The 15,392-nt window shown below is 46.2% G+C and overlaps 1 protein-coding gene across 1 annotated transcript in view; it reads right to left on the bottom strand.

The window, feature by feature from the left end:
- The window catches only part of LOC146202815 (nose resistant to fluoxetine protein 6-like), a 37,738-nt gene extending 31,138 nt beyond the window's left edge, over positions 1–6,600 (bottom strand). The window contains exon 1 of the mRNA XM_084585138.1: positions 6,143–6,600. Coding sequence (XP_084441264.1) covers positions 6,143–6,458 — 316 coding nt within the window. The 5' untranslated portion in view covers positions 6,459–6,600. The remainder of the gene's footprint in view (positions 1–6,142) is intronic.
- Positions 6,601–15,392: the final 8,792 nt, after the last annotated feature.

The following is a 15,392-nucleotide window of genomic DNA, read 5'->3' on the forward strand; positions in this document are numbered from 1 at the left end:
AAATGGGCTTTCGCCTCTGAGCGATCATCGGGTCCGATGCGTCGGCCGCGTTTCTCGGGCGGCACGCGACCGGCCCGCGTTCAAGGCTGCAATGTGCGGCGCGCCAGAAGCGGCCGCCGGGTTATGCCTCCGGCGGGCCGCGCGCAAGGCTGCCCGCCGGGCGCTTAGCGGCTTCGTCGATAACAGGTTAGACCCTCCACCGGGCGACGCTCCGCAGCCATGCTCTGCGACCGCCTCGCGCCAACCCCTTTCAGAAACCCCGGATTTAATGCCCATTGCAGACAGAACTGCAGTTCCAACTAGAACACCTCGCTTTCATACTCGCCGGATAGACGTAACCTTTACCCATTTATGGAGGACGCGAGGGTACGGCGCGTCTGAAAGCACGACACCCGCTAGACAGGGCTACCGCATGCTACGCGAGCAGCATAAAGTTGTGCGCCATCCTTGAAGCAAAAAAAAAAAAAAAGCGCATCTCCCTAAACAAGTGCAACCGCATGCGTATAGCCGAAGTGCTTCGCAAGGAAGCCGCGCGTATGCTAGCATTTTTTAGCAGTGCTGAGGGGAATCTTTCTGGACTTACATATTAAGGTAACGGACCGTTCGCAATAATTATTAACGCACCGGTGGCCTTAGCCGGGCCAAACTGTAAGTCGCCGATGTCGCGAAAGCCGTCTTTACGGCTGTCCTTGGACTACCTGTTCGCGGAGCGTGAACGACGCGAGACAAGCAGACCGTTTTGAACGTCTCATAGCGAATGGATATGATCGTACATTGCCCTGCTTATTTGGCGGTGATTACAGAGACCGCTTCGTGCCGAGCAGCGCCACGGCTCGGCGCCCAGATATGCGCGCCTGCAAGCTGCGATTCATGATTTTGGCAGGAGGCCCATTAACGTCGCCTAAGTATGGGCTGCCTATGATGGAAAGAAATATATTTTAGGAGAAGGGTGGGTACTAATGCGAATATCTGTCGTGAGTAAAGAAATATCAGGTTATTCGCCAGCTACAGACATGCTTTAGTATATGTCGTAAATATCTCTCTCAGTCCTCAAAACGGCTTGCGTAGCGAGATCAACGAGACAAATCTGTCTTAAGTATCGCGTAGCCTTCTCAGCACGTGTCTCTTACTTCACTTTTCCTCGCAGTTCAGCGTTTGTAAAAGCCAGTTCCGATTCAAGTACTGACTATTTACTTTTGAGAAGGAAGACAATGAGTAAGAAAAAAAATTGACTCTCTGGTGGCTCAATTCTCTAACTTCCCTTGACGCTCTTCCAAACATCGATGCCTATTTATTTCGGCGTCTGGTTATAGCATAACCCTCACCCATTCAGAAATTAATCGCCAGAAATTTGGTGTCCTCGAACTCCAGCGAATTTCCAACCAGCTTATCACAGCACCTGTCTGGGTCGTCCTGATCTGTCTGTGTAGGCCCATGCCTGGCAGACTTTCATTTATCGTATAGAACTACCTAGATTTCGACTAGTTTATTCGTACGCATATGACATGGCGAACAATGTCCCCTTCAGTCCTCTCATCGCCTTCTCTGTGAAATCGTTCAGCCTGATCTTTCCAAATGAACTACTGCTTCTATTGTAGGCCTACCAACGGCTCCTCGGTGAGCATGCAGTGCCAAGCGCAGCCTCTCCGTTCATCGCGCATCGGTCGTAATAACCGCCTTCTTGGGAACTACTGTCTACGTGCTAAACCACTTTGACCATTCAAACAATCGCTTGGCATTCGTGAATCGGTTAGCCAGTGTCCGTTGTTGTTCCTGCCTCGTATGCTTGTCGCATGCTCAATTTGAGAGTCTATACTCTATACACATGCGCTTCAGGCTGAGTCGGATTTAGGAAGTTAAACCCTTTAAAATAGCTTCAGCATGCTTTGTATGGCGTAACTGAGTCGGGAATTGAAGTCAGGACGACCGCGTTTCTAAACTAAATGTATAGTGCCCCCGCTTGAAGCCTTGAAGCGGGGTGTTTGCTCTTGGTCTCTCTGCTTCTCATGATTACAAAATTAAGTCGCAAATCGGCTTCGTTGGTTTCAAAAGAACTTGGTCAAGAATGTCACATCAACTCCCCGCTGCCGCATTTAATTTCTGCTCTATTACGACACCAACTGTTTTTATTCGTGCACTTTTTACCGATAGAGGCATTGGTACACGCTAAGATGTGCCGACCAACGTGGCGAAGAGTTTTAGTTCGTTGATCTTTTTTTTTTTTTTTTTTTTTTTGCGTAACACATTGAGAAAGGGGAAGGGGGGGGGGAAGACACATACAAGGCTGAATTCAATATGCTTGTGTCACCTGAGCAAAGGATTACCATAATGTACTTCCACTTTTGTTATTCAGCCAGCTGTCGTGCGCGGGCAATACAAGGCCGTACCATTCGATATGCTTTCCGATGTTCAAGTATAAGCTAGATAAGATTTCCGATACTTTACTACGGTAACTTTAACCAAACACCTGATAAGATCATGCAGCGCAGAAATCGGATGTATTAATCACATGACCTTCATTTGGTGATCCTGGTGACTTTCCGCCGCCGAACCTCGATAATTCAGCGGTTGAGCAATCGCGCTTTGCACAGCGGTATTGCTTAGGCATGCATAACACTGATGCAAATCAGCACGAAGGGCACATCCGGCTCGCTTCCGCTCGAGAAAGAAAAGACACTGCTTAAACCAGTCGACAACCTTGCCCTGAGTCCGCTGGCGCATGTTTAATAGCTTCCAGTGCGCAATGTGGCCCTGATAGGCAGCAAAGACTTCGAAAGGAATTTTCTAGCCTTGTCAACTTTACGTTAGAGATTTTCGTTTAGAATGTTACTTGCTCGAGGGAGTGGCTGACGCTAGAACTGCTTAGTTATGGAGCAGCGACTGATTTCTGATATAGCTGTAAGATTTAAAGTTGCAATGCCAGGAAAAGATAAGGGCGAAGTTGATAACGACTCCAGATTAATTACGGCCCCCTAAGGCTCTTTAACTTCCACTGACGTCACACAGCAAAGCGAGTTTTTCTTTAATTTCGCCTTCATCGAGAGAACTGTTTTTGCTTCACAATACTGGAATGCCATGACGCGAAAGCTCGGAGTTTCTCACGCGCAATCGAAAAAGAACGTTCTACTCGGGGGCGATATACCGGCTCTAGAGTGTTATTTTCCAGCCGGCAAGATGCTGCAGACTTTAGCATTATTCTGTGTATGTCGCAAAATACACAGCACAACGCATTGGATCGCCTGTTTTTGTAACAAGCCGAATTCTGTACCTCGAGGATGCACGCATGCGAATAATTAGCCTGTCGGTGCTTTATTGAGATGCGCCAGGGCCCACTAGTGCTTCTCAACCCCAGGAGTACTCATATGTGGCTAAAGTTTTCAATGCAGAATGCCGAATGGGGAGGGGGTGCAGGATGAAGCGTTTTTTTTTTTTTGTTTCTCTGTCTTTCTTCTATGCCAATTTTCTATTAATTAGATGCGAACCTAGTGTTAATGAAGCAAATATAAATAGCGATGTCAAAAAATGGCTCGCAGTGTTTTGCGCGAGTACTAGTTAAAAAGGTATGCCTTCTATTCGAATTCACCACTTGTTTCCAACCTGTGAACGATGAGCTTGGGGTGGCAAGCAACCTATGTTTTTTCGACACATCCCCTTAATGTTTCCTTCACTGTGCGTCTGTTGTCTTTGCAATCTGCTTGCCACGCGCTTTTTCCTCTCTCCCTTTCTTGTGCTTCTTATCAGGCACATAATGAGCAGAAAACTTCTTATTCGTATTTAAAGCGTACGAACCACGTCAACGATGCGTCCCTTATTCTCCCGCGTTGTTAAAGGTCAACTCCGGTGGTTTTTCCATCATTTTCTGTTTTTCATTGAATTACATTCCTCGGCACGACCTGACTTCAACACACAAAACCGTTTTTCGAAATTCCAATTAGAAGTATTTTTAAAAAAGAAAAACAGCAAATCGAAACCGAAACTGCTTTCACGGCTAGAAACGACGTCCCAGGTGACGAAATGGTGACGTCACACTCAGTATTAGAAAAACACTCGTACGTGCATTGGATGGTGAAAATAACGTATGGAAATCATGAAACATTGCATAAAATGTCTGAGGTAGTTCAATATAAGCCTCACAATTTCATAATCATGCGGGAAGTGGACAGTAACGCAGGTACACTGTTTGTGACGTCAGAAACTCAGTGTTGCCGGCAGAAATAGTCTCAACTTAAGCCATGAAAACAGCATATTTTAAAGTCGTGTTGCGCGCGAACGGATTATCGTACGGCGCCCAAATTTTGTAGAATGCGTCAGGACGGAGAGGAGAATATACAGTAAAATTTTTATTAGAATATTCGCATGTCAAAAAACCTCCGGAGTTGCCCTTTAAGCGTACTTCGCGCATGCAACGTTCCGCACACCACTTACGAGGGCGTATCGTTTCCGTGCGAGCAATACATAAAGAAAACAAAAAAAGGACATTTAATCGTCTACTACAAGCGGTGTGATAAACTTGCACGCACGTTGAGTAAGCTTTTGTTTCGCTACCGCTAGAGGGTGTCGTCCTCGCTGTCTCCCTCTCCGTGCCACGAAACTGGGTCACTGAAGCAGCGTGTTCGTTGCAAGCGAAACTGAACATACTTCACTCAGCTAAAGGCGAAGGACGAACGTAACATGAGTGCGGGCGGAAGGGGTCCTATGCACAAAAGCGGCGCCTTATTCGTCTCGAATAAGAAAAATAAGAGAAAAATATTCGCTCTCGCGCCATCCTGATATCGCCGCGTCAAAACTCGTCTACTCGCGTGGCTGTTGTCCAGTCGTAGCGGCAGGACGGAAGCGCTGTGAACCTTACTAGAGTTACTATACTCTAAACCTCACGAAAAAGCTGCGACCTCCGTCGGGACTCGCAGCCGCTCCGAACAGTGGGCGAAAACTCGCCTGTACCGTGGTCGTATACCAACCGCCGAAGTTTTTGATCGACTGCACCTCCTACTTATTTTCTTGGCCCAGACCACGGCGCGTGTTTGTTCATTGAAGCGCGAAGGCCGCTCGTCGCAGGTGACGCCGGAACGCTTCGTTCCGGGCGCCCTTGCACCCATTGCCTGCATGCAGCGTTGACCTTCGCTACCGCCGTTTTGCTTGCGCCAGGCTACCCCAGCGCTGGGGCAATGTAAGAGGCACCCGTCAATCTATCTGCCCGCCTGCTTATATTGTGTAACGCCCGACGCTGTACGCGCCGCGGCACGTGAGTATTCTCTGCCGTCGGTGTTTTCCAGGGAAGCGGGCTTCCCTGGACTGTTTTCCTTGGCGCGCCTTCTCCAGACGCCGGCAGGACTGATTAATCGACAGCGCGCTGGGATTCCATGCTGCGCCGTAGGTTGACATGCGACGTCACGTCGCGTAATGACAGCAAAATGTTGTTGCCTCGATATGTCGAGGCAATCCATCTCGCATCGAGTATTCGCGACGGATGTGCTCGAATGAACAAGAAAACGACAAATCGAGCACAGTTCGCATCACAGGCAGCTAAGACACTCGCGTATATTAGGCACTGTGATTTGAAACATGTGGCGGCAGATGCACACCTGATACCGTGCATGTTTCATTATAAAGAGAACATTTCCCTCGCTGCTAGAAGTACTTTATTCCTTGTGTTTGTATACCTTTGTCACGCAAGCCGGATCAGTATAGGGTCACACGGTTTTGCGGGTTCGGCAAATGTCTTCTGCTAAAGCGATTCCTGACTTGTAGCGCAGGTGCCAAAGGACGGAGTGGGCGCGCCCCTTACGCACATGGGCTAGAGTGCAGGTTGCATTAGCTCCCAGCAGCTAATCAATGCGAAGAAGTCAGCGTAAAAACACGGGGAAAAGACAAAGGGAGGACACATAGGTCGTTCGCGAATGCCTATGTGTCCTCCCTTTGTCTTTCGTCCGTATTTTTGGGCTGACCTCTCCACATCTTGCAACACCAAGTAGAGCGGTAGCATGTTCTGCCGAACAGCTAATTAGTGTGGTCTATGCTGACTAATTAGCAACGTGACCAAACAAAAAAAAAGCAATGGTTTTAAAATACACTCCAGCCCCGCACAGTTTCACTCCCTCGCATCACTGCAGAGCAAAAGAGAAGCAGGATGATCAGTACTCACTTCGCACCGTCCAAGGCTCGAAGTTGCGAAGCGCGTGAATGAACTTGAGCAGCTTGAAGGCACATGGGGGCGAAATTTTGGCCGACAGAAAGCGCTCAGACATGCTGTCGTAGGATGCATCGATGCGCTCTCGGACGATCTTTCGCATGCGCTCCAGCATGTTCGGCTCCGGTGCCTTGGTTGTCGTTACATCGATGATGCTGGCGAGTGTCGTGAGCTCCTCGGTGATGTTCAGCGCGAAGGCGGTCGGTGGAGCACAGGCCAGCAGTACTGAAGCCCCGAAAAGGAGCGTCACGATTCGGCCTAGCGCCCGCATGGTGTACAGGTGTGAAGCCGCTCTACGCGGGGCTGTGCTTCCGAGACAGGAGCAGCCGGTCGAGTAGCCCGCGGGAGTGTGAGTGGAGCAGCCTCCTCCGGGGATGCCTTCTGGGCCTCTCTGTGCAGGACGGGATGGCACCGCGGTCTCTAAAAAGCTCGCGCCCTCTCGGGCTCGGGTGTTTCGGCGTGTGAGTTGCGCGAGGCTCCGGTTGGCGTATGGAAATCAACCTTGGACGCGGGGGGCCTTTGTGGCCGTGATGGGACCCCCCCCCCCTCCCCCCCTTTCTCTCCTCCTCACCCTACGCGGTCGGAGAGAGAGCGTCCGCGTGTCTTTACGTCAATGGCCTCACGAGTGGCCTCTCGGCACTGGCGATTGCTTGCACGAGATCGGCGTGAGGAGGGCGGATCAAAAAGAGAGGACAAAAAGGAAAGAGGGAGGGAGTGGTGCTCGCCGCCCCCTCGTTTGCTCCAACGCGTGGCTTGTGGTAATTGCCGCTGCTGGTCGGCAGCCTTCGACTCCGGCCGCAGGAGTTCCCGTCCACTTGCAAGAAACGCGAAAACAGTTCGCGAGAAAAGTCAGCAATAAAGAAAAAGGTAAGACGCGACGACTTCTGACTTCCACGCGATTGTTATGGACGTGCGACCGAACGGAAAGCTAAACGATGACGTCGGGCTGCATCTATTTGCAGGTTGACGCAGCTCTCAAGTGTTTCCCATAGTGAAGAAGGGAAGCTTGAAACGCAGGTCGTGGGAAGCTCGAGATGTCGGCTCGGCGTTAATCATTCACATCACAGCCCGCCTTGGCCGCATTCGTCTTCTTTCTTTCTTTCTTTCTTTCTTTCTTTCTTTCTTTCTTTCTTTCTTTCTTTCTTTCTTTCTTTCTTTCTTTCTTTCTTTCTTTCTTTCTTTCTTTCTTTGAGACTGTTAGCCTGGTGTAGGCTCGATGGGGGCTCTTTTTACAGTTGTTATATCTCATTTTGCTTTTTTTTTTTTCTCTGAGTGTTCAGAGCAGAGGCCCATTTCGACGCCACCTGCTGTTTGTTGTCCCCCCCTTCGAAAGAAAAGGAACAACAGCGCCCATTTTAATCCTTTGATTCCCTTGCTGACAACGTTTGCCGCGCGCGCGCCTTGCCTCCAGCCCACCTATGTCAGTCGACTCAGTTCTTTATTTCACAGCGTAGGGAGGCGTCATTGTTTTGTTAGAATGGTACGGCAGCACCTTCTTTTACCAACTGACCTTGCTTGCATAATGCATGAAACAAAGATTCAAAGTGATGGCTATCCTGTTGCGGCGAGCTGAATACTGTTAGAATTATTTACCTGAACGTCCTGCTGAGCATATTAAATGGCGTTGGGTGAAACTAAAGATGCATAACGGATGCGACCTCTAGTTTCTCCTTCTGCGCCGTGCAAAATAGTTGACGTGTGTGGAAGACTGGGTACGGCTGTTAATTGGGCTCATTTTCCTTTTTTTTTCTTTATCTATAATGCCACCTGGCACACTTTTACGCAACCGTTACGTCTGAAAATACGTGATGAGGGTAGAGACGGACGGCGTGTTTTCCTTCCCCGTGGTTGTACGAGAGAAAAAGAACCAAAAGTAAAGCGAAATTAACTTTTCTCTCGGCGTTATAATTGCTTACGAAAACCATAACTGTTGTATAGTCTTGTCGTGTATGCCTTACACCTCTTTGTGGCAAATGACAGAACAGTGTGTAGGCAGCGCTTATTGTCTAGCAGATTTGTTGTTCGCTGGTTCATTGCCCCATGTCGCTTGACCGCCCTTGCCAAGGAGCTGTGGTTAATTAGTTTCTTACTTTTGCGCTTGTTACTGCAACTCATCTTTTCGTGAAAAGTCAGCTCCGCGATATGACCGACGAACTGTCAGGAGCGTACAACCGTACTTTTCCATCAGGTACGCGAAAGGAAGAGTCGAAATATTCGAACTCAGTGTGGCTGTTACACTTGACGCCAGCAGACGGCAAGCATAATTCGCGTACGGCGCTTAATGAGCTGAAAATGTTCTTTTGTTGAACACCTGCCTAATTGGCTGTCAGTCGCTTCTGCTCTTAATTAATGTCATCTGGTAGCGAAGCGCCATGTAACTTTGCAGCTTAAGCAACAAAAGTGGCGCCGCAGTCATTCGAGACGAATATTGCGTGTTTGCGCAATCCCTGGCAGTATCAGCGTGATAGGAAGTAGAGGTAGTGAAGTTTTCGCCCGTCAAAACACGCAACCAAGGGCGATCGGGGAAATTTGCCTCCAGACATCGCGGGCTAGCAGGGTGTGATAGCAGAAAAGGGTAACGGGGGGCATTTAGTTGACACGCATTTCCTGATAGAATCTCCCTACACTCTTATAATAGCCCCCTCCGCTTGATGGAAGGCGTAGCTGGCCCATCGAGGCGGTCGCCCGAGTGGCACCGGGAGGGCGGTGCTGCGAGTCGTCAGAGCCTGCGCATGCAGAGGCGATGTTTGCAGGAGGGTTTGGTCGTGGCTTTGCGCTCGCTTTTGCCGGCTTCCTACTTTGCCGAATCACTTGTTAGAAGGTTGCTAGAGCCATAACACACGCAGTTGTGAGTGTAATTGCAGCATACAAATGAGTGGGAAGCGGCAAAGGATACATCCCAAAGAAATCAGGGGAGCCCTGACGTCAATGGAAGGCACGCTCATGAGGGTCGGCATTTGTGCATCAGAAAGCGAGCGAAACTGGAACCGCATGGCCAGTTTCCTTCGAAAAGAACTACAACTACTACCGCACCCATGTGGCTTTAGATACCTCGTCATGCTTTTTAGGATGGCTCGAAGAAATCGCCATTTACCTTGCTGAGAAATTGTTTCCAAAACAAACAGCCGCACACGTGCTTTGCAACTGCGGGGCTGTCCTTGGCTTGTGGCGGTGGCCAGAGCAATGCCACTGGTTATAAAAACGTTAAAGATGCTGAGGACTAAGTAACAACGTTCAGTGCCGTGAGCGTGGACGAAAATATACAACGCATCAGAGAAAACGTAACCGGAACTCCACGTTCTATAGGGACTTTAGTAAGGCCATAACGCAAAATATTTTCTACGCTTCAGTGCAGATAGACCTTGAGCATGACAGTTTATCGGTCTCACAAAGCACCATCTACGCTTCCACTCGCAATCCTCCGCCAGGGAACTCTGACTATTGTAAATTTTAGAAGCAAAGATGTGACGAAACACGTACACCTTATGAGTGCCTTAATAAATGACCCAGGTATCAAACCAAAATATCAACGATTGCTGCGCAAAGCGTGTTTTTACAAACACAGAAAATTGCAACGCAATACGGGCTAAAATTTCAGGCATTTCGATCCCGCATCGGTGCAATTGTAACGTGGGCTAAAAACAAGCTGGAGTCCCTCGAACATCTTTTTTCACAGCGTTTAGACAGTTATGGAGTGTCAGTCACCCAAAAATTAAAAAACAAAACAAAAACAAATTGGATGATTTCAAATTCCACGAGGTCATCAATAGAGTTTGACATTATCAGCAATGTCACATAAAGTTCCACTGCTAAATTAGAGAATACTTTGCAAAAAAGAATGATGCGAACAACGGGCTATGCGAGAAAACAAGGGCAGTTTGATTAACCACGCAAAAGCTAAGAACGTGAGATAAAAATAATACATACATGCCTTAAAAGAAGTGCAAAAGAGAAACGAATGGAAAAAATGTAGGTTGCAAGAAGCTAAAATGAAGTCAGTCATCAGGGTGCCATCTCGATACCCTCTTGTAAGGCAATGCCAAGAATTTTTAAGGAATTATTTCATGGTATATCACTCCCACGTGGCGTGAACTTGCAATTCGAAAAACGTGCACCTGTTTCAAATTGCTCACTAACATTTATGCTGTTACTAACGATATATCAAGAGGCTTTAATTTCATTTTAGGGCACTTAGTTTATAGTTTACACCTCCTTGTAACGCTCATGTCTTTGTTTTGCCCGGCCTTTGCCTCTTGCAAACTATCTTCCTGATCACCGTCGTTTGCTCCGTCCTTAATAGGGCGGATGAAATAAGACACGGCTCTATTTTTAAGCTTTACCAATTAAGAGCAGCTCCTTTTTAGCCGGGTATTTCGCGCAATGTGAACCAATCATTAAGGTACCGCTAGGGAGTAAAACGCTGAAAACAATTTAGGACTCACCACAGAAAAAGACGGATATATGCATATTGTTGCACATTTAAACTATTGGTGCTGGCTGTTATCTAACGCTGTGTTGGTTGTTCACAGTTATTACGCGCCTGAAAGTCCACCATGGTAATGCATTGGACTAGCTAATTAATTACAAATCAATAATTTCTACTAGTCTTTTTCTCATTTGTAAACAGAAGAAAAAATATAAACTCCTGCTGATGCCATCGGCGCGCGAGCAGCCTAGTTGTGTGATGTCTTTAGATGTGCCATTCTCATTATTCTGCATTATTTAAGAGTCCACGCTGATCGCTTGCCCGTTGCTTCACCTAAGAAAGCAAAAAGGCGACAACGCTTCTACATTTCATATCATCGGTACGCCATTAGGGCGTTGAGGCTGCTGCTTTGAAAGCGTGCTGAATTATAATAAAATATGCCTAAAGGCGAACTAAACGGGCTCTAAAATGGCATAAGCTTGGTAGACGCATGTAAATGAAGCAAACAAAGAATCTTTTTCTATTGAATCGAGTTTGAATATTACACGTCGCTTTCACTCGTGGTTGGACAACGTGGTTAAGAGGAACAGATAAAAAGGCTGTAATTGCCATACGCAGATTGGGCGCCTGCGGCGATATACAGGATGCCGCGAGTCATGCAGTCGCTAGAGTTTCGCCCGAGTTTGCGCGACTGAAGTCAGCGAACATAGATGGCGGAGGAAGTGCGACAATAAAATGCCGAGAAAAGTCAGATATAGTCAACACGCGCACACACGGCGAGCCCCGCTTTCACACTTCAAACATAGCAGATTGAACGCTTCAAAGCGACAGCACCGCCGACTGTTTTCAACGCAATATTTAAAGCGCAAAGTTGAAGGCGTGTGTTGGGCCAGCTTTATCTTCGGCGCTTTTTTTATCTCGAAGGCGAAGAGTACTGATGTGGCGAATTCTTGCGTCAGTCAACCCTTTCTCTTCTTTCGAACACGTTAAATGTTAACACAAAATATTACGACTAAGTAATTAAGAGATTTTATATTTATTTTAGTTTTATTGAAGAGCGGAGCATGAAGCGAATTCCAAGAATTTGACGCTTTCCATTACAAGTGGCGATAGTAACTCAAAGCTTGCAGGCGGCGTGGATAGAGTAGCTGGAGGAGATACAGAGCTGACTAAACCGGCAATGGAATGTGCCCAAAACACGAGGGGCCCCTCTTATGATGAGACGCCGCCGCAGGTATGCCGTGCCATTTCCCTTGGCAGCCTTTGCTCTAGAAGATATCGAGCGACTGCTATGCAGGCTGACTCTGTTCGCTTTTTCTTTTCTTGGCGATGCGGCAAAAATACCGGAGGGTTACAGTCTCCCTCGCATTGCAGTGATGTTCTAGTACTATATGGGCACGAAACATTCGATAGTGCATGTTCGGTGGAAAATAAAGGGCATTTCCTGAATACAGCACGTGCTCGCTCGAGCTGAAACTGTGCACAGAGGTTGAATTCATGCTTCTTAATTATTTATGAGAACATATTTACATGCTACGCAATCGCGAAAGATTTTCGTAATATTACTTGTTTGCGTGTGTCAGTGGAGACAAAGAAGATCGAATCCTTCAATTTTCTTTGTGATAGGACGGTTAAGCTATCTATCGGAGTAGCAGTGAAGACATTCACCAGGCAGGGCTACCAACGTTTGCCTGTGCTCCTATTCATCACGGATTACAGGAAGATCATGCACACTGACAACTGTGGCACAATTCTGCTGAAGCGTCGACACAGGCAGGCATTTACATAGAAAAGCACCAGCCCACTGTTATTGACGTGGCTGTGCCGAAATGGTAGATCGCTCAGTTTCCATAGACTGTGCCCGAGCCCTTTTGTCGTAAGCAATGATTCCTTCTTTCTTTCGATAATGATTCAATTTTAGGTCTCACATTCGTAAGGAGTGGTATCTCTCATTGTATTTTACGCACAGATGATAGCGTGTCTGATCACGAACTTGTATTGTTCTCGTGTTTATTTGAGCACTCTCCCATAAGAAGAAAAAGCACGTATATAACTGTAAAAGTCTTTCTTTTTTCTTTTTACCCACGCTGATGATCAGTCTATTATTGACTTGCTTTGAAATCTGGCAAATAATTTCTCATGCATCGATACGGCTTTATTAAGACTATGGTTTAATAGTACGGTTAGTTCTAGCAGGGGTGTATCTATTTCAGGCCGAAAAGTTCCTTCAAAGTGAATAAACCCAAAGGATAAACTTGCTTAAGCATTCATTCTTTCCACTAGGGCAGAAAAAAACAACTTAGAAATCTTCTATTAATTCACGAAGTGTAAGCCCAGCTATCGACTAAGTTGGTATTGTAGCGGGCCTATTGCCATTAATAGTGCTGCGCCGTCTTGGCTAGTGTCAGGCGCTGACGCCGGCTGCGCGGAGCCACGCGCTGAGTAAAATCAATCATTTGACAACTGGTTGCCGGCCTGTTCACTTCATACGCGTCACGTTCCATTCAATTCGTAGGGGAGTAAGTCTCCGTCCATCTACACTATCCTCTCGAAAAAAATATTCCTTCACAACGTTGCCTTTTTTTTTTTCTTTTTTTCGTGAAGACTAATGCCGCTGAACGTTGGCGTTACTTTGGCACTGAAAGTGCGATCATAGAAAGGATTTCAGGAATGCTAAGGTTATTACAGATTCTCAAAATGTTGCTTATGCTACCAACACTTAATGCTGCTATTCACTCTCTCACAGGAATGATATAATCAGCGTGTTTTTACGGTTCATTCCAGATCATTCCGGTTCATTTCGGTTATAACGTCTGAAGGTGTCTTGCAACTGGTATAGTGAATTTTAAAGAAAAATATCGGCTGGAGACCCATATAACATCCCAAATTAGAAACAGCAGCTTAAGACATCAGTGAAGTCCTTGGCTCATTTAGTCACTCAGATCTCAGTTTCCAGTCTTTAGCAAGACCTTTTATCGGGTTCATCACACCAGACTTGGACTGCCATAAAAAAAAAATTAGGTGTTTTACCCAGTAATAATGAATGCAACAAACGCATATATTTCACATCGCATTCCATTTGCCGATATAAGAATGGACTGTTTGAAGGGGAGTTCAGCAAGGCAGAGTTTTAGGGCTTATAGTTTTCTTAAGTTCTTAAGACTTAGCTACTCAAATTCGTCCCGTGAATATCCACCTGTTCGCAAATGACTATCCTCTCTACAAGCTGATAACACGTGAAGATGCCGAAAGAAACTTACTGGCTAGGTTGACAGAAATCAAAGGATAGTGTACAATGTCGGGTATACGCTACACTTCAAAGAAAAAGTGCTGCTTCATCTCACAAATCAAAACATCTCTATTTGTTTTTGATGTCGCCTTTTAAAGGAAGCCGATGAATAAAAATAAAATAGAAGTTATTATTACTAACGCCTATTCGTAGACTACACATTTTAAAAACATTGCTTATGTCCTACATGTAAACTTGGCTTGCCAAGTTAAAACAGTCGCTCCCGAACAAGAATTTCAACCTTAGAGAACATTTATTTTACCAAACTTTGAGCTCGTTTCTGTGGTATGCATCCCATTCTAAAGAAATAGAAAAAAAACGGCACTATTTGAAAGACGGTGATGAATACAGGTCTGCAGAATCTATTTCAAAGGTCCTCTGATACAATAACATCCCAACGCTGCAAATCAGCAGAAGACACGTGCTTGCAATTGACAAAACTTCTCTAAACCTTGATTAAGCAAACTATAATTACATTTTCATCACCCTCAACCAGGCACCACCATGTCCTTAGTTCGCTCTCTTAGGCGCGCTGACTTGTTTAAGTACTCATTCTTTCGACACGGTAGAATTTGGTTTAACCATCTCCCTCCAATACTGTGTTTTTTCCTGCAAAATATGAGTGCGCTGTAACCAGTGTATTAGAATCTTCATGTTTTACCATTCTTAGTAACGTTATCATTTGCAACCTGTTATACTGACATAATATTTTGGTCGTGTTGACCACCTTCTATTCCTGCTTTTGAGGAGTTGCTTTGAAATGGTCCTTTTTGGGCTTGTTTTAAACCAGGCACACGTTTCTGGTATTGTTGACGTAACACTGACCTGTATTTTATCTGTGTCTTCCCACCTTCTTGGTCCTCCGATACAGCAGTATGTTCCAGATAAATGTCACGTTCAACATGCGATGTGTAAATCTCAAAACGCTGGAATAAAGGTTCCCTGAAGATCAATACCATATGCGCTCAAATGAGCACACGAGACTGCCTTATGTGAGGCAGGAAACCCAGGCCAGGACGTGCAACACGTACGTTAATTCCCTGAATTATTTGAAGGATGCATAAGGTTCAAAACCGAAGCAACACCATTTATCGCAATGGTAAAACTCTCAGAAACTGAAAACGTACACCATTTACAGACTGTTAAGGGTTCGGGTAGTTCATCTGCACACGAAAAGCATTTGATCTCTGAAAATGGCTGTAGGATTAAATTAACCACCGATTTGTTCAAAGCAGCTTAACTTGCTGGCTTTACTTTGGGAGTCATTCGTTTTTGATTACGGCCTATGGAAAGCCTTTAGCATAGTTGATTTCTGAGATAAATTTGCGGGCCAAGTAAGGGATACATGAAGAGAAGCATCTGGAAAACCGCTAGGACCTTAGATTGATTTTATTTGCTTTCAGGTAGGTTGATTAAATATCCAGTCATTCTGCACGTCATTGTTTTACGTATTTTGAAACACTTTCCTACATTAAAGCTGAAATGGGCTT

Source organism: Amblyomma maculatum, chromosome 1, assembly GCF_055883805.1.
Source record: "Amblyomma maculatum isolate TAMU_Amacu chromosome 1, ASM5588380v1, whole genome shotgun sequence".
NCBI lineage: Eukaryota > Metazoa > Arthropoda > Arachnida > Ixodida > Ixodidae > Amblyomma > Amblyomma maculatum.